The sequence below is a fragment of the Lepus europaeus genome, chromosome 22, assembly GCF_033115175.1.
Source record: "Lepus europaeus isolate LE1 chromosome 22, mLepTim1.pri, whole genome shotgun sequence".
NCBI lineage: Eukaryota > Metazoa > Chordata > Mammalia > Lagomorpha > Leporidae > Lepus > Lepus europaeus.
In genome coordinates, this window is record NC_084848.1 from 25,110,687 (window position 1) to 25,135,272 (window position 24,586).

At 55.4% G+C, this 24,586-nt stretch overlaps 1 protein-coding gene across 1 annotated transcript in view; it reads right to left on the reverse strand.

Moving 5' to 3' along the window:
• The window catches only part of ESRRB (estrogen related receptor beta), a 165,061-nt gene extending 145,328 nt beyond the window's left edge, over positions 1-19,733 (reverse strand). Inside the window, exon 1 of the mRNA XM_062181430.1 lies at positions 19,681-19,733. Within this exon, the coding sequence (XP_062037414.1) occupies positions 19,681-19,682 (2 nt within the window). The 5' untranslated portion in view covers positions 19,683-19,733. The remainder of the gene's footprint in view (positions 1-19,680) is intronic.
• Positions 19,734-24,586: the final 4,853 nt, after the last annotated feature.

The following is a 24,586-nucleotide window of genomic DNA, read 5'->3' on the forward strand; positions in this document are numbered from 1 at the left end:
CCACCTGCCCTGGAAGACAAGTTCATGGGTGGCCTCTTGGCCGGGATGAAAATCCAATTAGACGCTGGAGTTACCGGGGCGTGGTGGCCACACAGGACCGATGGCTTCTACCTAAATGCCATAAAGAACCAGCCGGTGAGCCCTTATCTCATCTCATGTTCCCCAGCACCCACGCTGAGGGCTCAGCTCCCTCCCAGCCTGATTCCTAGTCCTTGTTCCCTCTCAGAACCGAGTCCAAAGATGTACCAAGCAACTCCTTCGTGAGGACTAAACACACACATGTACATACATGCACACACACTCACACGTGTGTGCACCACACACATATACATGTGCACACGAATACACACTTACATACACACACCATACATATGTGTACACACATGCAATCACCACACATATACCCACAGTACTCACATGTACACGTGCACATGTATGTACGTGCACAATGCACCCACACACCACACACATGCACACACACACAGCCCTCTGGGCACTCTTTTGAATATTTGCCACACAGTGTCTGGCTCGAGCTCTCCATCTCGGGGGGCAGACAGACGTGGAAACATGTAACTGCACCACAGGGGTGTCGTGGAGGGGCCGCAGGGGACACGCGTGGGCCTGAGCCGAGAGGTGACTTCTGCCAGAGGGGCTCTCAAGGCAGCCATCTCTGGGAAGGGGAGCCTGGAGCACAACTGCGGAGGAGTCTGGGGGGGGTGGCCCGGGGACGGGACCCAGCGGGGCCCTGCCTCTGGAAAGCAGGGTGCCTCTGCTCAGCTGGGCACAGCCCTCCAGGGCGATGGAAGGGTGGGCGTGGAGCCAGGGGACACAGTGGCATGCCACACTAGTGGACACACATGGGCACTTGGTGAGGCCCAGCAGGTGCTGTCCTGGACCCTGCCTCAAGGGGCTCAGGTGGCCTCCCCCGCCCACACCTCACTCTGGGCGCATCCTGGCTGGTCCCTCTGTCTCTTCTGCCACCCTGCACATGAACTGCCTAAAACGCTCCCCACCCCCAGCACGGGCCATCGGCTGAAGTGCGCACAGGCTGTCCCAGCCTCCCCACAGCTCGCCCAGGAGGCGAGGGCCCTCCCAGACGTCTTGTGTTGGCGTCAACGCTGGGCTGAGGGTGCTCGGACCTCAGGCCTCGGTTTTTCGATCTCTACAATGGGGGATGTCCTCCTCACTTGTCTCAGCTTCAGGGTTACACAGTTCCACCAAGCGTCATCCACCATGGAGGTACAGTACAAGAAAGCAGCTAAAACATAGGCGTTGGAGTAAGACCCAGTTGTGAGCCCAGGCTGCCACTCAACAGCTATATTATCTTAGGCTCCTCATCTGGCTCCTCTGGGCTTCATCTTTCTTGTCTGTAAAATGGGGGCAGTCCCAGCTCCCACTTCCTTGGTTTGCTGAGAGAGCACGGGAACAGCACCGAGCACAGGGCCTGGTTCGTGGTATGTGCTCAAGACCCAGCTGCCTTCTTCCTTCCCTCCTCCTCCTCCCTCCTCCTCTTCTTCATCGTCTCACAAGCTTCTCCATGGAATCAGGCTAGAAGGCCCCCATCCCAGCTTAGCGTCACTACCCTTTCAGTACAATTTAGCAAGTGCCTCTGCCTTCCGACACACCTGTTAATTTGCTCATGTGACTCATGGGACAGAGAGACTTTGTGAAGTGTGTCTAACCTGTCAGAGAGCAGCGAAAAAGCTGGCAAAGCCACAGGAGGGAGAGGCCAGCCCTACTGGTGGGACATGGCACAGTAACAGAGGCAGGAGGCACCCGGCCTCTTGGTGGAGAAGGTGAGCTGCTGGTGGGAAGGACAGGGGCCTGACAGCCAGGAGGGGCCCTTGGGAGAGACGGAAACAGCCCAAAGGGACTGCAGGCACAGCTGGAAGGTCCCCGGGCCCCAGCCTGGGCCCTCTCATCCCAGGCAGCAGCCGAAAGCAGGGGCTGGGGTCCTGCGGGCCTGGCACCTCCAGCAGATGGTGGCCTTTGCACCCCGGAGCCCTCCTGATGCCCAGGGAGGAGAACACACCAGGCACTGGAACAAGCAGCCAGCAGGAGGGTGCTTGCATCCCCATTGCATGTGCAACTGGGGTGCAGGTGTTGGGCCTAGTGGGGTGAAGATGCCCATAGAGTATAACAAAGAGCCTGGGCCCATTGCCTGGCCTTGGCTCCTGACTCCAGCTTCCTGCTAATGCAGACCCCGGGAGGCAGCAGGTGCCGATTCAAGTGACTGGGCTCCTGCTACCCATGTGCAGACCCAGATGGAGTTCCTGGCTCTTGGCCTTGGCTCCAGCCATTCTGGGCATTTGGGCAGTGAACCAATGGATGGGAGTACTTGCTCACTCTCTCTCCCTCTCAAATACATTTTAAAAAATATTTTGGATAAAGGTGTGATGGAGTCCTGAGGGTGGAGGAGGAGCGGGACTCACGTGCCACCATCTTCCAAAGCGAACCTCACCCCTGCACTCTCTCCACGTCTGTGATCCACTTCCCACGCCAGACACATTTTAGATAGCACTGACTGTGACCGTCAGAACCGCCCCCACCCTGATGCTTCTGTGGCCACACAAACCACATGGCACGCACTGTCTCCGAGCTTTGTTGAGTTGCACTGTAACAGGCAAGGCTGGACCAGGACAAAGAACTTCATCCAAGTTTTCCAGGTGGGTAGCAGGGACCCAAGTACTGGGACCATCTTCTGCCACTTTCCCAGGCACATTAGCAGGGAGCTGGGTGGGAAGCAGAGTAGCCGGGTCTCAAAACAGTGCTCTGATAGGGGAAGCTGGCGTAGCTTGACTTGCTCTCCTGCCACACCAACCTCTGCACCAACATGCGCTTTCCTTTTGATCCCATGTTCCATGAACTTTTTGGAGTCCCTCACACCTGTGAGTGCATTTTTAGTGGGGACACATGGAGATGTGGAGCAGGTATCACAGCCTGAGCCTAGTGCACATGTGTGTGTTTATGGGTACACATGTGAACAGTTGCATGCCCGTGCGGGGATCAAGGTTGGACCCTGGGCATGCAGAGTGGGGGAGCTTTACTCTTGGGCTTCGCTGCACCACTAGGGAAGCTTCCAGGAGGAGGCATCTTGAAATAAACACAGAGAAGGTGTGGTTTAGCGTGGGCTGGAGGCTGGGGCGGCAGCCTGCAGCAATGCCACAGTGGATGTGTATGACAGGTGGTTGGGTGGGAGGAGGGGAGTGCACAGAGCAGAGGAGCTCTCACAGGGTCCTTGGGGGCTGGGCTGAGCTGCAGGGGCCAGCACCCCTGCTGAGCTCCCAGAACTAGGTCTCCAAGCCCCCCTGGTCTATGATGAGATACCATGAGCTACAGAGGCACTGGAACTTGAATCTGAAACATATCTGTACCATTTCCTGGGCCTGCAACCCACTTAGGGAGGTGGAGCTGGGAGCCCCAGCTGTGAAGTGAAGATCCCACTTACATGGAGGGGTTGCTATGGAAACGAGATGCAAAAATATGCAAAGAACTTAGGCCAGTGCACTCAGTCCACAAAACCAGGTTCTTCCCCAAACCGCCCCTGCCCACAGCTCCTGCCCCAGCTGCACACTTGCCTCGTACACACACCTCCCCTGTCCCTACCCTTGAGGCAGACAGACAGGTCACAGCCAAGTACAGCAAGCAGGCAGCCCTGCCCTTTCTCCAGCTGATTCTGTATTTCAAACTCCAAGAGGACAAGAACTGATCTTCCTATATTTTTTTTCCTGTGCAGAGCCAGCCACAGCCATCTGTAATGGACGCTGCTTGGTCACAGGCCATGCCTGCACACGCTCTCCTGGCCACTTACTAAAGACATGTCAAAGTAGAAAAGGTCCCCAGTGGGGGGCCGTCATAGGGACCCTGGAATTGCATGGAAGGCAGCAGAGGGGGAGCCTGCCTCCTTGCAAGGAAGAGGCTGTTCCAGCTCCCCACAGAGTGAAAGCAGCAGGTGGTGAGTGTCTCTCTCTTCTTCTGCCTTTGCTGAGCCTAAACCAGAGAGGGTGGTGGAATCCATTCTCAGGGAACTGGCTCTCTTCAGAATCCCTGTTTGGGGCCAGCCTTGTGATGCGGCGGGGTTAAGGCGCCCCTGCGACAACAGCATCCCATAGTTGAGCACCAGCTCAAGTCCCAGCCGCTCTGCTCCTGATCCAGCTCCCTGCTAACGCGTCTGGGAAGGCCGTGGAGGACTTAGACCTCTGCCACCCACGTAAGAGAACCCAGTGGAATTCCTGGCTGCTGGCTTCAGCCTGGCCCAGCCTCCACTGCCATGGCCATTTGGAGAGCAAACCAGTGGATGGAAACTCTCTCTCTCTCTCTCTCTCTCTCTCTCTTGCTCTCTCTCTTTCAAATAAAATAAATATATTTTTTAAATCCCTTGGGGATGGGGCTGTGGCACAGTGGGTAAAACCACCACCTGTGATGCCATATGGACACCAATACATGTCCTGACTGCTCCACTTCTGGTCCAGCTCCCTGCTCATACACCTGGGAAAGCAGCGGAGGATAGCCCAAGTGTTTGGGCCCCTGCACCCACGTCAGAGAACCGGATAAAGCTCTTGGCTTCGGTCTGGCCCAGCCCTGGCCATTGGGAACATCTGCAGAGTGAACCAGTGAATGGAAAATCTCTCTCTCTATCTCTCTGTAACTCTGACTTTGAAATAAATGAATAGATCTTTTTCTTAAAGAATCCCTGTCTGAGTATCTTTGAATCTTCAACATCCAGGGTCCTGGTGTCTTATCAAGGGCTCTACCCCAGGTTCAACCTGGACAGCGATGGAATCTCACGGTCAAATTCCAGAGGCCTCCCAGAGATGGAGGGGAGGAGCCCACTCTAGGCTCCGTCTCTACCTTCTCCTCTACCGGACGCTGCTGGTGCTCTGCTCCTGTCCTCACCTGCCCTTCTCCTGACAGTTGCCCCTGGCCAGCAAGGGGAGCCCCCTTGGTCCAGAAGGGCCAGCAACTGATGGAGATGGAGTGGAACTGGCCAATCTCCCTGTCTCTAGTTGGGCAGCTCTGCCATGTGGCTGGTGCTCCTGAGCTCCCGGAGGGACCCAGCTGGGGCTGAAATACAAGCCAATGTGCTCAGCTTCCTCCCCATGCTCGCTCTCTCCCTCTCTCTTTTTTAAAGATTTATTTTATTTATTTAAAAGACAGAGTTACAGAGAGAGAAGTAGGGGGATCTTTCATCCTCTGGTTCACTCCCCAAACAGCCACAAAAGCCAGGCCTGGGCCAGACTGAAGCCAAGAGCCAGGAGCTTCTTCTGGGTCTCCCACTTGGCCCAAGTACTTGGGCCATCTTCTGCTGCTTTTCCCAGGCCGTTAGCAGGGAGCTGGATTGGAAGTGGAGCAGCCAGGACACAAACCAGTGCCTGGATGTCATTGTCACAGGTAGCAATTTACCAGCTAGCCACAATGCCAGTCCCATCCTGGCTTCTCTTTTTAAAAAAAAAAATTTTTTTATTTGAAAAGGAGAAGGGTGGAGAGGAGAGGTTGTGGGTTAGGAGAGAGATCAAGAGATCTTCCAACCAATGGTTCACTCCCCAAATGCCTCCAACAGTCAGGACTGGGCCAGGCTGAAGGCAGGAGCTCAGAATTCCATCAGGACTCCCAGGTGGGAAGCAGGGGCCCAAGTATTTGAAACATCATCTGCTGCCTCCCGGGATGTACATTGGCAGGAAGCTGGAACTGGGAGTGGAGCAGTCCCAGGCACTTTAATACGAGATGTGGGTCCCCATGTGGTGAGCTAACTTCCATCCCAAACGCCCACGCCAGCCCTCTGTTTCTTTCCTCACTCCCTGGCAGGTTCCTCCAGAAAACACTCTGCGACACAGAATCCTCCTTCCAGCCCCTGCTTCTGGGGACCTAAGACACTGTCATCCCCAACAGCCTGGCTAACTGTGGAACCCACCTGGCAGAGACAAGGGCAGGTCCCCACTGGGTGAAGAGGCAACCAGGAAGCAAGACTCACTCAGTCTGGGCGGCTCCCAGCCCCGGAACCTGCCACGGCCCAGGACCATAAGAGCATACTCTTGGCCTCCTCTGTGTCACTCCAACCTGGAGAACCGAACCTGGGTCAAGGCCACCGCTCAGGAAGTCAACAGATCCTGCAGCTCACCTTGAACTCCTGCCACCCTGCAGCCGGGGACCTGCTGCACCTGCTGTTCTCCTAAGAACCCACGGTCATGTCAAACATGCCTCCTCTGCTGGAGTTGTATTTGCCCATGAAAATGAACCAAGGATCAGGGCTGTAGGAGCCCCAGATAAGACAGGAAAACCGGCCCTAGAGACAGGAAAGTTGTCTCTGGGTTCCCTAAACAGCATCACTGATCAAGGTCATCTGGTGCGACACCCTGACTTGGGGCGGGGTGGCGCCAAACCTTAGAAATCACATCTGTGACCATGACCATGACCATTAAACCCTATCAGCACCTACAGCTGTCCTCACCCACCATGTCCAGGAGGGAGACTGAAGGCAGAGAGGGCTCCTTGGGAAAACGTGAGGCCAGAGGAAACCTGGTGAGCCTGCATCCTCGGAGGGCCAGGCCGGGGACAGAGGGAGGACAAACCCTCTTTCCCAAATGGTGAGCGCGTGTTGGACTTCATCCCAGGTGAGGGGGCCCTAGCTCGCTTGGAAGAGCTGATCAGCATCCCAAGAGCCAAGGTGGGCAAGCAGAGAGGAGACAGCAAGGTCACGGGAGAGTGGGATGGAGAAAAAGGCTGCAGCACTGGCCCTAGCAAGAGACCTCTCCTCCCACACCCCGCTCCCTCGGTAAGAAAACCCAGCAGGGGGCTGAGGTGAAGGTGGAGGGGAGGACCCGCGCACGAACCCAGTGGTGGGAAAGGAGGTGGACCACCAGCTCTGAGTCTGCAGAAAGACGACACGTAGCACAGAGCATGGAACACGAGGCGGTACAGACGTCCATGGCTGATGGAGGGAGTAGGCGCGGTCAGCATCGAGAAGGGGCAGGACGATGTGGCCATCACCGAGCCGAAGACAGGGCTGTGCTACCCAGCAGGCACCCCCGCCCGCAGTGCTTCTGAAGTCTGGTCCCCGTCCTACCACCGAGCTCACCAGCTCCTCTGCAGAGATCTTAGAAAACCGATCTGTAGAAAGGCAAGACGCTCAGCAGCTGCCAAAGGGAGCTAAGGGAGATTCACAGAGGACAGACTTGGGATGAGGCTCTGTGCTGGGATACTGACAAGGATGCAGGGACTTGGGCATGAAAGCTAGAGTTTCTGGGTCTCTCTTTAAAAAAAGATTTATTTATTTATTTGAAAGGCAGAGCAATAGAGAGGCAGAGGCATAGAGAGAGAGAGAGGTCTTCATCAACTGGTTTACTCCCCAGATGGCTGCAACAGAGCCATCCGAAGCAGAGAGTCAAGAGCTTCTTTTGGGTCCCCCACGCGGGTACAGGGGCCCAAGCACTTCCACTGCTTTCCCAGGCCATAGCAGAGAGCTGGATCAGAAGTGGAGCAGTCAGGACTTGAAATGGCACCCAACAGGATGCCAGCACTGCAGGTAGCGGCTTTATCCACTATGCCACAGTGCTGGCCCTAGGATCTCTCTTTCACAGGTGTCTGTCAAGGGGGACACTCAACTCTTTGCAAAGAAAACAAATAAAAAGGCAAAAACTTTGACAAGTTCAAAGCATGTGTAACAGAGAGGCGGGTGTTGGTCATAGCGGTGAAGATGCCACTCAGGACACCAGCATCCCACGTCAGAGTGCCTGGGTTTGAATCCCAGCTCCACTCCTGATTCCAGCTTCTTGCTAATGCAAACCCTGGGAAACAAACAGTTGGGCCCCTGCCATCCACGTGGGAAACCCAGATTGAGTTCCTAGATCCTGACTGGGGCCTGGCCGGACCTGGCTGTTTAAGGGCAACTGGAGAGTCAATCAACAGGTGGACGATCCTGCTCCGTCTCTGTCCCTCTCTCTCTCTGTCAATGCCTTTCAAAGAAAACCAAAATAAAGCATGTATCCATGATACAAAAGGGTATTCTTGTGGGTTTTCATGGTTGCCTGGTGCGCTCAACTTGATGCTGACACTGGGTGATCCTACTTAGGGTTCCCCGGGTGATGTTCAGTGAGATCCTTAACCTCAATGCCTCAGCTTTCTCTCCCGGAGCACAGGGAGCATCACAAGGCCTATCTACTCCGGTCATTACCAGGATAATCAGACAAAGCACAGGGTGGTTCCAGCACACAGTAGCCCTTCAAAAAGACGTCTTCCCACCAGGTACACGCAGAAGAGGCATTGCAGAGGTGGGAGCCACGTACAGGCGAGGAAAGCCCCCAAGTAAACAGCGTGAGGAGGCGATGCCTCGAAACGTCAGGATTCGCTGCCAGGAAATGGGGCAGTTAATGAGGGGAGGGATGGGGGGGGGGGGGCTCCTGCACGATATAGAGCCAGGGAAAGAGGCTGGAGAGTTTTGAAAGCTTTGAATTTGCAATATGGTTCATCCCCAAATGTGAAAAACTGCTGGTTAAAGAACAGGTAAGGGTTGAGGGGCCCGAGAACAAAGCGTGTCCCCAGGCTCAGTATGGAAATGACAGAGCCCCAAGACCTCCTGCCTGTGAAAGTCCGATCGTAAGAAGGGTTCTTCTGGGAAATTTTGGAGGCAAACTAGGGAAAGCCGGAGATCAAGGGTCCAGCGGATAAAGGAATCACTTTGTAAGTTTTACGAAATGGCAAAGGCAGGAGTGAACGGGGGCACGTCGAGACCCACGGAAGCAGAGTTGAGGACTTAGGGGAGACCATCTTAGAAATGAGTTAGACACCAGGAGAAGAATTGTCACACAGAGATTAATGATAAAATCAAGGCCATTTAGTAAAAATCAAGAAAACATCTTTATAAGAAAGCACATAGGGACCCAGAAAATGGAAAAGGGATACTTTGTGCTCTGAGGGCTCCTTATTTAGCAAGTCTGCAAGTGTAATATTTTTCAATTAATAGAGTTGGATGGGGGCGGGGCAGACCCAGACAGGAGGACGGCTGCCCAGAGGAGCAGGCGCGGCGGCTGGGAAGCCACAGCGGTTCTAGCTGTGTTCACAGGCGGCTTTCTTAGGCAGCACCATTTACGTATCGTCAGCAAAAGGTTTTCCATGAGCCTCTATCCTTAAGCAGTGAGGCAGGGGCTCGAGAAAGCAAGACCATGAGACACAATCAACAATGCCTGCGGCCCTTCTAGAAATGGAAGAAGTCCACACTGGCTGGAGCGGGGAGAGGGTGCACCCACCTGCCATTTCTTTCTTTTTAAAAATGTTTTATTTATTTATTTGAGACATACCCAGAGAGAGAGAGAGAGAGAGAGAGAGAGAGATCCCATTCACTGGTTCACTCCCCCAAATCCACACCCTCATAGCCAGGGCGGAGGCCAGGAGGCAAGAATTCTGCTCAGATCTCTCTGGGTGGCAGTAACCCAACCACCTGGACCAATCACTGCTGCCTCCCAAAATGCAGGAACCTGGAGTCGGGAGCCTGAACCTAGATACTCTGATGTGAGATGCAGGGATTTTAAGCACTAGGCTAGATGCATACTTCTGTCATTTCTAGCTTTAATACATTCAAAGTATGCTGGGGCACAGCAGGTTAAAGCCCTGGCATGAAGCACTGGCATCCCATATGGGCGCCGGTTCAAGACCCGGTTGCTCCTCTTCCGATCCAGGTCTCTGCTATGGCCTGGGAAAGTAGTGGAAAATGGCCCAGGTCCTTGGGCCCCTGCATCCGCGTGGGAGACCTGGAGGAGGCTCCTGGCTCCTGGCTTTGGATCGGTGCAGCTCCGGCTGTTACGGCCCTCTGGGGAGTGAACCAGTGAGTGGAAGACCTCTCTCTCTGTCTCTATCTCTCTCTGTAACTCTTTCAAATAAATAAAATAAATCTTTTTTACAAAAAGTATGCTGAGTGCCTGTCGGGTCCAGGCACGGTGCTGGGGGATGGGACCATCAGTCCTTGTCCATCGAATGCTTAATTCTGCTGGGAAAATAAGACACATAAATAGCTGTGCCACAAGGTGATGGACCACTGCTAGGTGGAGCGAGGGAGAAGTTCAAGGCTGGACCTAGAGAAGTCTTGGGAGATCATCTGGTCTACCCATTCCCCTCACAGGCAAAGAGACAGAGAGAGACAGGCAGAGAGACAGAGATACAGAGAGAGAGAGCGAGAGAGAGAAGACAAAGCGGCCTGTACAGAGAGATCTGGCAGTGGCTTCTGGAAGCCGATGGAAATGCTTGCTCACTGTGCTGACATGAAAATCAGTTTTCTTTCCGTCAACAGTTTGGTATCCTCCACAACAGTGTCCAATGGCATCAGCGGCGTGTCATATTTCAAGGTAATATTTCTGATATTTTTAGCAAAGAGATTCCACAGGTTTAATTATAATGCATTCACTTTCCCTCTCTCTGCCCCCATCCACCACCTTACGTGATCAGGCAAATGTATCCCAAAAATAAACGTGGAGAGAAAGCGAGGGAGGAGCCTGGGGAAGCCAAAGAAAACCCGTGCACTTGGCAGAGGGGGAGTGAGAGTGGTGCTGAGCCCACAGCCACGCACTGGGGCAGGCGTTTCTCACTCCCTCACCTGTCCTGAGACCGATCCCTCGGCCATGCGTGCCTTCTTACGTGTGTTAAAGCCTATACAAATGGCAGCCTCTGTCTCTAAAAATGCCCCTAAATGCCTTTCCCTTATGGATGCTGCTGACAGTCCAAGAAATCCACCAAGACTAGCCCTGGGATTGACAGCTGGCTTCGAAGCATCTACTGTAAGGATAGGGACTGGGTGAGACTCTGCCCAAGAAAAACCCCACTGCCGGTGTCAGCTGCCCAGGAGGCGAGGCCGACACACGGGACGCTCACCCACCACCGCCTGCTCTTTTTCCCCTGGGTTGAATGCAGGTCTCATCCCTACTGGTTTCCAAAGCAGCGACAGCAGATGGGCATCGAAGGCAGAATTAACTCAAGAGGCATTGCATGCGGGGGTTCTCAACGGCGCGCACCAGAGTAAACAGGAATTACACGTTCCTTCTAGATGACTCTCAGCCAAGACAGGCAAGGAGAGAGTCACGGATGGCTGCCCACAGCGCCCTGAACCTGCACACGTGCGCACAAATCCCCCAGGCCTGTCACAGGTCCCCTGGGAGCATGTGTGTTCCATGCAGGTAGAAAGCAAGCAGTCCCCTTAGTTCTGCTGCTCGGGGAAGAGGGTGTTGGCGCCACTCACAAACCACACTGCAGTGACTCAGGGTGCATATGGACACACAAGACAGCCATGGCCACAGGTTCCTGCCCTCGTGGCTGGGCTTGGCACCCGGGGAGGAGGGCTCCTCGGAGAGTTCACAGAAGACATGTGTTACAGAAAACCACTGCATAGATAGCCAAAGGTTTTGCAACAAAATAAACGGATCTTTTAATGTCATTTTCTAAGAATCTTAAATAATTATTTATTTGCGATGCAGAGAGAGTTGTAAGAGAAAGAGAGAGAGAGAGACCTCCCATCTGCTAGCTCTCTCCCCACACACCCACCGCAGCCAGGAACTTGATCCAGTCTCCCACGTGGGTGGCAGGGACCTATGACTGGAGCCGTCACTGTTGCCTCCCAGGGTCTGCATTGCCAGGAAGCTGGAGCCTGGAATTGAAGCCAGGGGCTCTGATGTAGGGTGCAGGTGCCTCAACTAGCACCTCACTGCTGGGCCAAATGCCTGCTCCTGCATGGCGCTCTGAGATACCCTCATGTGCCAGGCTGTGGAGAGCAGGTGTCTGTGATAGGTAAGAGCTTGGCCCGACCACTCCCAACCCCAGACAGGTCATGGGGCTGTGGAAATGCAATGCCCCGAGCAGAGACCTGTGCAGGATGAGGGGATGTCTTCAGGTCACCTCTGGAGACGCACCTTTTGCTTCTTGTAAGCTCTCCAGGGCGACTGCAAGTGTCACTGCAAATTGTCACCATCGTCACGACGGCTTTGAGGGTTTATCCAGCAGGTGAGCTCAGAGGTTGTAAAGGGGTTTTTCTCTAAGCCCCACAACCAGGGAAATGCTCATCTCCCCATTTTACAGATAAGACTGAGTGTGAAGGGGAGAGGCTGGGACCTGCCCAAGGTTGCAGTTGGTACAAGCTGGGTAAGGACCCAGTGGCTTGGTTCTTAAAGCTGCTTCTCACCCACACCCCTCCCCAGAGGCCGCCATCTGGGGGAAGGACTTAGTCTAACGCTGGTAAGTACTTGCCCTTCTACAGGGATGTTTACCCTCTGAGTTTTATCTTAGCTTCTCGCCACCCTTGTGAGATGATCCGAGCAGGTACCGGCCCCATCCGGCAGGCACAGAAATCAAGCCACAGGGAACGAAATCAAGGACCCAAATCCCAGCTGTGCTCTCTCTGCCCAGGCTGCCAAAGGCCTCTTATGAAAGTATGTTTTTTATATATGATTTTTTTCTTTTCTTTTCTTTTTGACAGGCAGAGTGGATAGTGAGAGAGAGAGACAGACAGACAGAGAGACAGAGAGAAATGAAAATATTTTTTAAAAGATTTATTCATTTATTTTATTTAAAGGGTATAGTCACACACACAGAATCTTTCATTCTCTAGTTCACTTCCCAAATGGACATCACAGACGACAGACAGGGCTGGGTCAGGCCAAAACCAAGAGCCGGGAACTCTGTCCAGTTCTCCCACGCGGGTGCAGGGGCCCAAGCACCTTGGCCATCCTCCACTGCTTTCCCTGGCGCATTAGCAGGGAGCTGCATAGGACCAGGTGCCCCACATGGGTAGAGGCCGGGAGCACTGGGGAGGGCAGAAGCATCAGATCACAAGGGCACAGACCTAGGGTCCCGAGGAGCCGAGGTCAACAATTTCAAATGCACGCTTGTTTTTGAACAAGTACAAGGGTGTTTCAAAAAGTTCATGGAAAATGGACAGAAACTGGAATGAAAAAATGTTTATTTTGGTACAAAAAGTTCTGAAATCCACACATAGCTTTTTCTTTTTTGAAATTTTTGTTTATTCATTTGATTTATCTGAGAGGCAGAAAGAGAGAGAGAGAGATCTTCCATTACCTGATTTGCTCCCCAAATGCCCACAACAGCCAGGGCTGGGCCAGGTGGAAGCCAGGAGCCAGGAACTCAATCCAGGTCTCCCACGTGGGTGGCAGGAACCCAACTACTTGAGCTGCCTCCCAGGGTGTGCAGTAGCAGGAAGCTGGAAGCAGGGGTGGAGCCAAGACTCCAGCCCAGACACTCCAGTGTGAGAGGTAGGCATCACAGGGGGGTCTTAACCTCTGGGACAAAGGCCCACCCACAGCTACAGCTTTTTCAAAGTACACATTTCTATGAACTTTTTGCAGACTGTCCTGGTCGTCACTGATTTTCCAGTAACTTTCTGGATGAGCTTGGCAAAAGGACGGTGAGGACAGAGAACCAACCAAGGAAGCTGTCGGTACAGTCATGAAGCCGGAGCCGAGGTGCACCTGCGCCAGAGGCCTTGGCGGAATGGGCCGACATGGGCCTACCTCACTCATTGGTTATGCCGACGCACAGGGTCCTGGGTCCACCACCACCACCACCACCAGTCCTAAACATGGGCACTTGGACAGCCAGCGAGTTCCTTGCCCCTCACTTTATACTCCAGGGAACTCGGGGCCCAAGAGTGCGAGCACCTTCGTTGCCACTGATCCTGGAGTCAGGACTGGGCTGCAGCACCTGGTGCGTGTCTCCTTCCACAACCACAGGCCGGCCCACGGACTAGCAGAGCCCACACACGAGCCCGGCCCTCGACACTGGGCCTCTCTCTGCGAGACTTGCTTTTTGAACTTTTCATTTCAAAATCATTACCTTTCATCAGGGAGTTGCAAAAAGTCTTTGCAGGGCGGTGTCAGGTGCCCTTCCTCCTGGCCCTTCTCTCATCTGCCGTGGGCTGGCACAAAGCCCACCCCTGCAACCTCAGATACGCAGACTGGGAGCTCCTCTCCTGAGACCAGGTCAGGAGCAAACATCCACAGCATTTCTTTCTCCTATCTTATCCCACTGCAAACCTTCACACACACACACACACACACAGAGCCTAATCAGCAATAATTTCACTCCTGAATATTGCTAGAAAGATCACTAAGCCAAGCTAATCAATGGTCCCAGCCAGCCACTGGTCCCCAAGAGAGGCCCAGACTTTCCTCTGCCAGCATTTAACCCTCGGCAGTCTGAGTTCTTACGCCCCTGTCTTCCAGACGAGAGCAGAAAGGCTGCTCTGGGAAGCATCCGGTACCTGCAATGATGTTCAGAACTTGACACCTTTCAAAAGCCTTGTCTGTGCTAATGGAAGCAGACACTGTGGAACACTTCAGAAGGAAGGGCTCCCTCTCATGTGCACCCCCCGGGACCCGAGTGGTTCACGCAGGAGGAGGAGCCGGGGGGCCGTTCCGAGTGCGAACAGGCAGAGGAGGCAGGTAGGGCTCAGCAAGGCGAGAGGGGAGAGAGCATGACAATGAGGAGAGAACCCACAGGAGAGACACCGGTTTAGCAATTAAATCTGACATCGACTTAGACAAAGGCTCTTCACTGAGCAGAATAAAATTCCTGGCCAGGTTTGTGCACCTAGGAATAAAAGCCACATGTCATTTGCTTTTTTTTTTTTTTTCTGGAAGCAGAAGGGGCAGGGAGGGGAGAGGGCTGGGGTCAGGAGCTGATGTGGTGGTTACAGCAGGTGGACCCGCACAGCCACACATCACGGTGTCTGTGTCACTCGCCGGGCACGCATGTACTGAACACATACTATGGTCAGGCCCTGGGCCAGGCAGGCACTGGGAACTCCAAAGGTGACTAGTATGGGAGTAACAAGGCAGGCAGCCAGACTCCGAGCGTTCAGGAGTCGGATCTGCCAACACGTAGGAGGGGGAGCAGGAGGGAGATCGGGGGTGCATGGGAAGTTCAGGCAGCACCATGATTTCCACTCTGGCTGCTCTGCCTCCACCAGGAAACAAATGGGTCCCCAGCGGGGAAGGAATGAGAAGAAGGCCAGTGACCTTGCATGGAGATGCACAGGGGTATGTGGACACCAGGACTGGGGTACCCTGCCAAAGGACACCTGGCAGGAACCCAGGGATGCCCACTCAGCTCCTGGCTTTACCTATCCAGGGGTCACACGATGAGCCAGGAGTCTACACTCGGCCCTGCTGGCTTCACAGAGGGACTGGCCTGGGCCACTCCGTGGGGTGGACAGGGTACACGGACCCTGCCCACGGGGATGTCAGAGCCCTTGGTCACTTTCAGGTCAGTGGGTTTTCCCCACACACCTTCACCTCTGGTTTCCTAAGCTGCAGGATGAAGTGGGGAGTCTTGCTGACATGGGGCACTGCCCAGCCAACAGTCAAAGAAAACAGCCCCCTTGCTGGGAGGCCTCGGGCTCTGGAGCCACGGGACTGCTCCACACCCAGCAAATAAAAGCAGCACCATTGTTGGGCCCAAGGCTAAGCCCGTCACATGCATCCGATCTTCCCAACACCCCTCCCAGTTGGGTCCTATTGTTACTCCCATTTAGCATATGGGAAAAGTGAGGCCTTGTGGGGTTCAGCTGTTCAAGCTTCATGGGTGCCAGGACCTAGACTCTGCTCTTAAGCACAGTCCTGTGCTGTCCACCGGAGGCCCACGCGACAGCAAAAGGCTAGGAAGGACCAACACACAGGGCTGGGCTGACACAGGAGACCGGGGCCAAGATCATTTCTGTGGGGCTGCTGGTCTAAGGAGGGAGGTCCCAGAAAGACACCCCTCCCCCACCCCCAGGGCAATGATGCCAACAACAGAGGCGGCCCGGCTGGAAGCCAAGGAGAAGGACCTGCACCCAGGCACCGGGCAGTCACAAGCCCAGGACCCTCTAGGAAGAACGTCAGCTGCCTAGGGTCTCCGCAGGCCTGTAAAAGCCCATGTGAGAGAGGCCGAGGCTGCTCGCTGGGTGAGTGGGAGCCCCAAGGCCCAGCGTGTGAGGGATTCCTCCTTCCCCAGCCACACAGGGGGCCCTCACTCCAGGGAGCCAGGGCCTGATATGGCCTCCATCTGGCTCCTGCTTTCCCCTCTCCTCTACCGGACCCCAGAGGGGGGGGGGGGGTGGACAGAGAGGCCAGGAAGCTTGCTGGGACTGAGTTGCCTGACCTCCGCGTGCCTTTGACATTGCCCGACCTTGGCCAAGTTGCTCCTCGTGTGTCCTGGCTGGAGCTCAGGGAGCTCTCCACCTGCATTCACCTGGGCTCTGCCAGCCAGATGGGCGGGTTCGGTGGTGCCCTTGGGAAGAGAGTCAGGCACGAGGACCCAGGGCCGGCCCCAGTCACAGATCAAAGCTGGAGGCAGAGCCCTCAGCACTGCATAGCCAGGACCAAAGCCCGGAGAATCCGTCCCCAGCAGCCGGGAAATTGAGCCATATTCTCACTCTCATGTGCTCACCTCCAGACCGGAGGAGGAGGGGAATGGGTGGGGAGTTGAAGGCACCCAGCCCCTCCAGGCCTCCGGTGGGTGGCATCTGATGGGAGAGAACCTTTTTTCTGATCACATCGGCAGATTCCAGCCCCGGGTTCCATTTTCAATTCGTGACCCTATCCCCCACCCCCTCCCCAGCTCCGTCCTGCCTCGCACTTCGCCAGCACACAGAAGTTGTACAGCAGCCTGAAGATGCTGATGGCTTAACTGGTTTAATTTTTTTCCCAGCAGCCCTGAGGGGTTTTAACTCTTTCCTCCTGCAGAAACCGGGCTTTTGGAGTTGAATGTTTAAACTCTCACTGGGAGACTCATAAATATTCGAAGTCACTCTCTCCCTCTCTGTTTGATTAGGAAATGAGCCTTTAACTCAATGTAATCCCCAAGCCATTAACAAAAAAGCCCTCAACAGCTCCACTATTAGAATTTCACTCTTAACCCACCGAGGATTGAATTAGATTAACATAACTACCCACAATCTGAGTTTATTTTCTGTGCCAGATAGAAATGTGTTTTCAGGAAAGGCGAGAAGGGGGAGGGAGTGGAGGAGGGCGAGAGAGAATGGGAGGATAATGAAATGTAAAAACAGAGATAAGAAGAAGATGGACAGATAGACTGCACAGTGAAGTGATGGCGAGAGAGAACGCTGCGTGTTCTCCAGCTTCAAACCCCTGCCAGCTGCCACTTGTTATTTATGGGGTGTTCGGAGAGAACTCGGCTATGTAAAATCATTTGAATGAGGGGAGCACTTTCTGGGCGTTTGCAGTTCCTTCTTCCCCGAGATGGATGGGTTTGCACCTGAGCCCGCTGTGTTCCAAAGCACCTGCTCGTTGGCCCCTCTGTCCCCAATTTGGGAGGAGGTCAGGACTGGATGCCTGTGTGCTGCAGAGAGGGGAGCCACGTAAAACACCACACCGCAGCTGTTTGCCCATGTTCAGGGAAATAAACAACAACAAGGTTGGAACGGCTTAGGTTTTGCAGCCGCCTAAGTCACAGACAGCCCCGTGACCAATTGCAGTTAAGAAATCAGTCTGGGAAAAAAAAATGAGTTTGATGGGAGCTCAGACCACAAGAAATTAATCGTTATTGAAGCAGAAACTAAGCCAGCAGAGTCTGCCTTATGCAAATGCACTGAAGATTCTGCACCCCCCCACCCCCACTGCACGTCTGTCCCTACGTCCAGAGGAAGGGGACAGCCACATGCTGAACGTGAGCATGAAAGCCAGGTGCTCCATCGCCCGGCACAGCTAAACAAGCCTCCACCCCTCCCACAGCGTCTGCAGGTAGCCGCAGGAAGGGGCAGCTCCCAGCCGCCCGTCTCGACAGATACGCTCCTCTCTGGGTCGTGCACGCTTTGTGAACACAGGACCAGTTCAGGAACGCGGGGCTCTCTCCCTGTCCATTTAGTCATGTGTCTGGGCCAGGCAGGCTCTGGTACTCAAAGGTTAAAAAAAAGTCCCACTTTCCCTGAAAAGCCATTGCCACCTACAAGTCCATGGCAACAGCAGGCGGCTGCGATTCCCGAGCGCAACGTCTCAATCACTCGACTCACTTGCACTTTAAGTAACGATAACCCACCAAGCAAATCCCACTCCAGCGTTAGTGAAAACCTTCAGCCGGATATGTTTATCAAGAGAGAGCCCTTGGCGTAGGAAAAATAATAATAATGTCACATGTAGAGCGCACTGAACTCCTGGGCTTTGTCTTTTCTTTCTGGATTTCTTAGGCTTGACTTCCCGTACTTGGGCTTAAGTAGTGACTCTGGTCCCCTCCTCCCCTTTATCCAAACTCCTTCCCGGTTTCTCTACTTGCATGTGTGGAGCTCACCTGCTAATCTCTTACTCCTGTTTCCCGTTCCCTACTGCAAAATAATGAATGAGTGCATTAAACACATCAATGACCCTAAATAAGAGACAGGTAGAAAGGAAACAACCAAGAAAAGGGAAGTTAACATTTCGAAAAAGTCAAAATAACAGTGAGGCTAGGTTGCTTCTACATCCACATTATTTCACTTCTCCCAAGCATTTGGCCAGTAGAACTCTTCTGTTTATAACCAGAAAAGTATCCAGACTTCTCTCCTTTGTTTAAGGCTTCTAAACGGTGGAAAAGATTGTTCCTCTGTCAGGATACTTTTTCCACACACAAATCAGACGCAGTCCTCAGCCACAGAGCGATGGTAGACATTGTGTAAGTAAGCAGAAACCCACGCCAGAAAGAACGAGATGCACTTAGGAAGCTGCACATCAGACACACGAAGCATCACCCCCCCCCCCCGCCCCCAACCCCGGATTCTGTCTCCAGAACTTAGCGTTGCCAGCCCTCTGTGAAGAGCATCTCCCCAGCTACGAAGTTTTCACGGGAGGCTCCCGGCGGGCGAGCCCCGTGGACCCTGGACAGTGGCTGGGGAGGGCCAGGTCCAGAGCCAGCCCACGTGCCCACAGAGCCTGCGCACTGCCGGGGCTGTCCAGAACAAGCCCGGCTTTCACAGAATCCTGATATTAAGTTTCTTGCTTTGTGAAGGACGCAGAGAGATGCCCTCAACAGCCCTCCACACCTGGCAGAGAGTCCCCCCATCCCGTTCTCCCCCCCACCGCCGACAGGAGTGAGCCAACCAAAGCTGGGAAGGCAGGACAGATCCTCCCACGGCCCCCCGGCTCCATGGCCAAGGGCGAAGCCCCTTTCCCTCACAACGGCACAGACCAGCCAGCCATCGGGGCTGCCGTGACCGTCCCTGGCTGCCGGGCAAGCCGTTCATCATCACCTGTCCTGCATGAGCCGGGTCTCCCCTCTCTGTCACCTTCTCCAGGCGCCCCGCACGCACGCCAGAGCCAGCCGCCAGCAAATAAAAGTTTTCACACTGGGAGACAGAACGCCCCGCTGAGCTGCGGGTAAACTTTCCCTTGCCCTTTTGATTGACTTACTTTTTCTCAGCGAAAACAAACACAAATCAAAGGGAGCCCACTGGCTCGCGTCCCTGTCCCACCCAGCCACCCCGGGACCCTCTGACCTTCTGACAACCATCGGAGAAAGGCCACATTTTCCCCTCGGCCACACACGGATGCTTCCAGCAAGGAAAACCAGGATAAAAGAGCAGGCGTGGGGAGATATTTTTATCCATTGAGAGAGAGAGAGAGAGAGAGAGGGAGTGGAGAGAGAGAGAGAGTAGGAAAAAGAGCAAGAAGACACAAGGCAGGAGCTGGGGCAGGGGACAGGGAGAAGTTGGCCACTTACATGCTTGGCGGGCGCGGAGCATGGCCCGGGTGGCGTGGGCTGCCTCTCAGGTGTGTCCAGTTGCTGACGACTCGTGGCTCGGCTCCTCCGGCACCAGCTGACAGTCCCCTGTCTGTGTCTCTTTGTGGCTAAGGACACAGTACTCCCAACCTATAAATAGAGCCCCACTCCGTGATTGATATAACAGGCAGCTGACAAAAAAAAAAAAAAAAAAAACAAAAAAAAAAAAAAACTCACAACCATAACCAGGTCTTAAACAAAACAGCCAGAGCTCCAGACTTCCAACACCACTGAGCCCAGGCGGACTCCACAGCCGCTGATGGGCACGGGAAGAGGGTGGGGGGATGTGCACTAAAGGGGAGGAGGAAGTAGGGGAGGGCAAAGAAACCGGGGTGGGGTGGGGGGAGACAATGAGGTCTCCAGTGGGGCAGCAGGCACTTGGGGTCATGGCAGAGCTGCTGAGTGACGGTCTTGGCGGCAGGGAGTGAGGGGAGGAGCCGGGGCTGGGGGTCTTGACCCGGGGAGGCACAGGGCCCCTGGATCCTGCACCCAGGGCCCTGTGGGGCTGCAGTCAAAGTCCTGACTTGGGAGCCTTCGTCAGCTCAAGTGCTTTCCATGAAAGTTTCCACGGCCCCTGCCAAAGCCGGAGGCAGGCAGGGAGCAGAGCTCTGCTGGCTCGGGGGGCAGGCAGGCTCCTGGGGGAAGGGCGTAAGAGCGGGTGAGGCGCCCAGGTGGAGGCCTCCGGGCCTCTGAAGAGGCCAGGAAATGGCCCTCCCAACCAAACACCTGCCACGTGTGGCAAGGCCTTGGGGGGGTTGGGTGTTGGGCTCTCTTTGTTCCCCAGAAGGATTTCCTAGGAGACTGGGTGGTGGGAGCCCCAGCCTTTGGGGGTGGGTACCAGAGGGTCTCTAGGGAACACTGTCTGCCTCGCATCTGCAGAGTGGGGGTGGCTCCCCTGGAGCAATGACAAAGCTGAGCCAAGGGGCAGACACCAGAGAATGGGCGACTTGTGGAGAACTGACACGGGGTGGGCTGCACTGCCTCACCCCAGGCAGGCCCTGGCTACCCCCGGCTCCCACCTGCCCACTGGAGACCACCGGCTTTGACCACCCAGGATCACCTGCCTTGGTTTTTCTGGGTCACTTGCGCCTGCTGATGGCAGCAGCATTTGAGGTGAGTTTCCCCTTTAAGAGGGTTGCAGGATCAGTCCCCTGCTGGTGTGGTAAGGGGCAGGTACTTCCCATCACCCGTGGTTTAGGGAGTGATGGCAAACCTCTGAGTGTTAGATCTCTTCTTTCTCCCTCCAGGCCAACAGAAACCACCAGGAAGGCCTGGGGCCCACACTGTTGAAGTCAAAAACCCTGCTTAATAGGCAGGGCCTCAAATAGCCCCTCTGCCCCGGGGCTGCCATGGGAATAAGGGGTCCGTGAGGGTAGTGATGGCTTGTGCCAGGCTCACTGGTGCTGCCATGGTGCCCAAGACGTAACAGGACCCTTCTGAGTGTGCACTGATGGACTGACTGATGGAATGAGTGAGTGAATGAATGAGTGACGCCTTCCGTTTGGGTCACTAAGCACCCTCCTTGAAATGACTGTCTTCCAAGAGGAAGGTCAGGAGTTGGGGTTCAGAAGACCCCCTGGGACTGGCTCACTCTTTGCCTGTGGTCCTGAGAGTCTCTGTGCTCCTGCGTGCCAGGCCTGCATGGCCCATGACCCCCACCCAGGCCTGGCCACGTCGGGGGCTCCCCAGGGGTTCAGCCGCTGAGCAGGTGGAATTCCACAGGGGCAGGGCTCCCAGGTCCTTCCCTCTGGAGCAAGATTCCTTCCTGCGGCTTCCCCGTGGCACAGCCCCACGTCTGTGATGAGCGCTCAGTGCACAGACTGAACAAGACCTCTTCCCCTGGAAGACGCGGCCTTGGACAGCCCCTGGGGGAGGTGCACCTCCAGGCTGGCCTCTGAGCCACTCCACAGACCCAGTCCCCACTCCCGCAGCTGAAGCCCACCTCAGCATCCACCCCACCCCCACCCCCACCCCCACCCCAGCTAAGCTGCCCCAGGTGGAGCCAGGGGCAAGCGGCGGCCACCTCTGCTCACTCGGGGCTCTGCCATCCCCTGATCATCATCATGGGAGGTGTCACGCCTTTGCTTCCAGGACACTCTAACTAGCTTCCCTTTCTCATCAGGAAACCTCTCCAGCTTTCAGGGCCAGTGGCCTGGGAGCAGACGGGCCTACCCACAGACACACCCCCCTGGAGCTGCCTGGCTCCAGACCCAGCCCTCCTGCCTTGGATGCTGCCTCTTCCACCTAGTGTTGGGAAGCACTGGTGCAAATCCTTTGACTTCTCAGCCTTTCTGTTCCCTCGGGAGCAAGGCAGACACGCTAAGCCTCTGTCTCCTAGGACTGTCGTGGGGACAGTCAACACAAGGGATGCTCAGAACGGCGCGTGGCACATCCAGTGTCCTCCACAAATGCCGGAGGTGTCAGCCGCAGCCCCAGGCACTCTGCCTTCCAGGTGGGGCCCTGCGGGGCAGACTGCTGGCAATGGGAAGTGCTCAGGCCTGTAGAGGTCAAGGTCAGGAGGAGAAGGCTGTGGGCGCCCTGAGGACCCTGCGGTGCTCCCCTGACCCCCATGCCTGCCACCCAAGCAGCCAGGCCCATCACACCCTCACCTCTCCCACTACTGCCCCTTCCCTGCCCCCTCTCCCCACCCAAGATGCTCTGCCACCTGGAGCACTCCCTCTGGAGTGCTTTCTCTTAGTCCTGTAAGATCCACATGACAAAATGCACCACTTTTTTTTTTCTTGGACAGGCAGAGTGGACAGTGAGAGAGAGAGAGACAGAGAGAGAAAGGTTGCCGTTGGTTCACCCTCAAATGGCCACCGCGGCCAGCGCATTGCGCTGATCCGAAGCCAGGAGCCAGGTGCTTCTCCTGGTCTCCCACGCGGGTGCAGGGCCCAAGGACTTGGGCCATCCTCCACTGCCTTCCCGGGCCATAGCAGAGAGCTGGCCTGGAAGAAAAGCAACCAGGACAGAATCTGGTGCCCCGACTGGGACTAGAACCCGGTGTGCCGGCGCCGCAAGGCGGAGGATTAGCCTGTTGAGCCACGGCGCCAGCCAGACAAAATGCACCACTTTAATGTATCCAGCTGAGTAGTATTAAATACCTCCCCAAAATTGCACAACCATCACCACTGGCTCGCTCCAGAACACCTTCCTCAGCCCCATCTCGCATCCATTCTCCCAAAGACTGGTCCCCTAGAACCGCGGTAACAAAGTACCCAGCCTCGATGATGGCTTCCAAAAGGGAAATTTCTCATCAACATATGGATGCTGGGGCCGCTGGCCTCGACAGACACGGATCTGCCTCCTGGATCCATGCTTGGCCTTCTCTGGACGTTTCGCATAAGCAGAATCAGACGGTCTATGGCCTCCCGCTAAACTCCGGTGTGTCCACTCTGTGTGTTCTGTCGCAACAAGGAGGCTGACCACGCAGCAGCACTCTGTGGGCCTCCTGGCCCGCTGCCTGCCTCCACCCTAGTTCTTGGCCCCGTATCTGAAGGTGAACCTCACGGCCTTTGGCTTCAGTGACTTGGCGAATGGGGCTGTGCACCTGCTGCCTCACACGGGTTACCCCCTCACCACATGCCCGCAGGAGGGACCATTGCTCCCCCATGTTAGTTTGCTCGGTGCCACCGGACTCCACTTGGCTTGCTCCAGCGTCATCAGTCCCAGCACATCAAGGTGACTTTACACTGTGTACAGGGGCCACAGCAGACAGCCGTGCCCCGCCCCCACCACCTTATCAATTCATTTACCTTTCAGAGTTCCCGAACACAGACTGGCAACCGGGAGGGGCGGGCAGGGACCCACAGCCCCGGAAGGGCCTGCATTCGCTTTATCTGGAAAGAAAAATCTATGTGCTTGGGGACAGACCTAAACACAACGCAGCCTGCGCGGCAGGCCATTAATCACTGCCCGCCAGGACGCGGGAGAGCAGGGCGCGGCCGATGTGGGCAGGCTGGCTTTGAACACAAGGGCAAGGTTGAGCTGGGGACAGTGCTGGGCTTCTCCCTTCCAGAGGGCATTCTTCAGGTACAGCAGGTGGGAGCAACACAGCTCAGTACTGGCGAAGTCCTGCGTGGAAGGAGGAGGCGGGAAGGGTCGTCCCATCGCCTCCATGGGACAGCCCCGACAGGAGGAGCTCCCACTGCACTGGGTGTCCACTCCCAGGTGGACACAGAGGCCTTTGGAGCAGGAAGCCCATTTTCCAGAGAACCAACTCATCAGGCCCAGCAGTTCAGCATAGTCCTATTACCCCCCTAGAGGGGGTCAGGGGAGGCACCAGGGCAGGGAGTCAGAGAACAAGGGGAGACCTAACACGTGGCCGAGTCAACAAATCAAGCCCCCAATTCCTTCCATTTCCTTTCCCAAGAGCCTCCCCCGGCTGCCGTACCAGCCTGCATAGCATCCTTAAAGAGGCCGAGCCTGCTGGGTGCCTTCCCTGCCTCCATGGCCTTGCCTTGCTCTCTGCCCTCACTTCCTTTCACTTGGACGGTCCAGCTCCAGTGTGCCACCCCACCCATCCACCACCTGCCCCCTGGGGACCTGACCACCGATCTCCTTCACCCATCGCCAACAACAGCGCCAAGCGCGCTGTCTCCCACATCTCATGTTGTCTTCAGCGTGTACTCGTCTCATGCTACAGAGAAGCCGTAGTAATGGAAATGACTGCTACCCTTCATTGAGATCCACTGAGCACGAGGGGCTGCTCAGAGCACCGGATTTAAGCTTGATTTAACCCTTACGTGTGCCCGGATGATGGGCGGGGATTACTTCCCCTGTGCCATCCTCTAGGAAGCTGGCAGTCAGGGCGGGGAAGTGACTTGCCCAAGGCTGCACAGTAGGA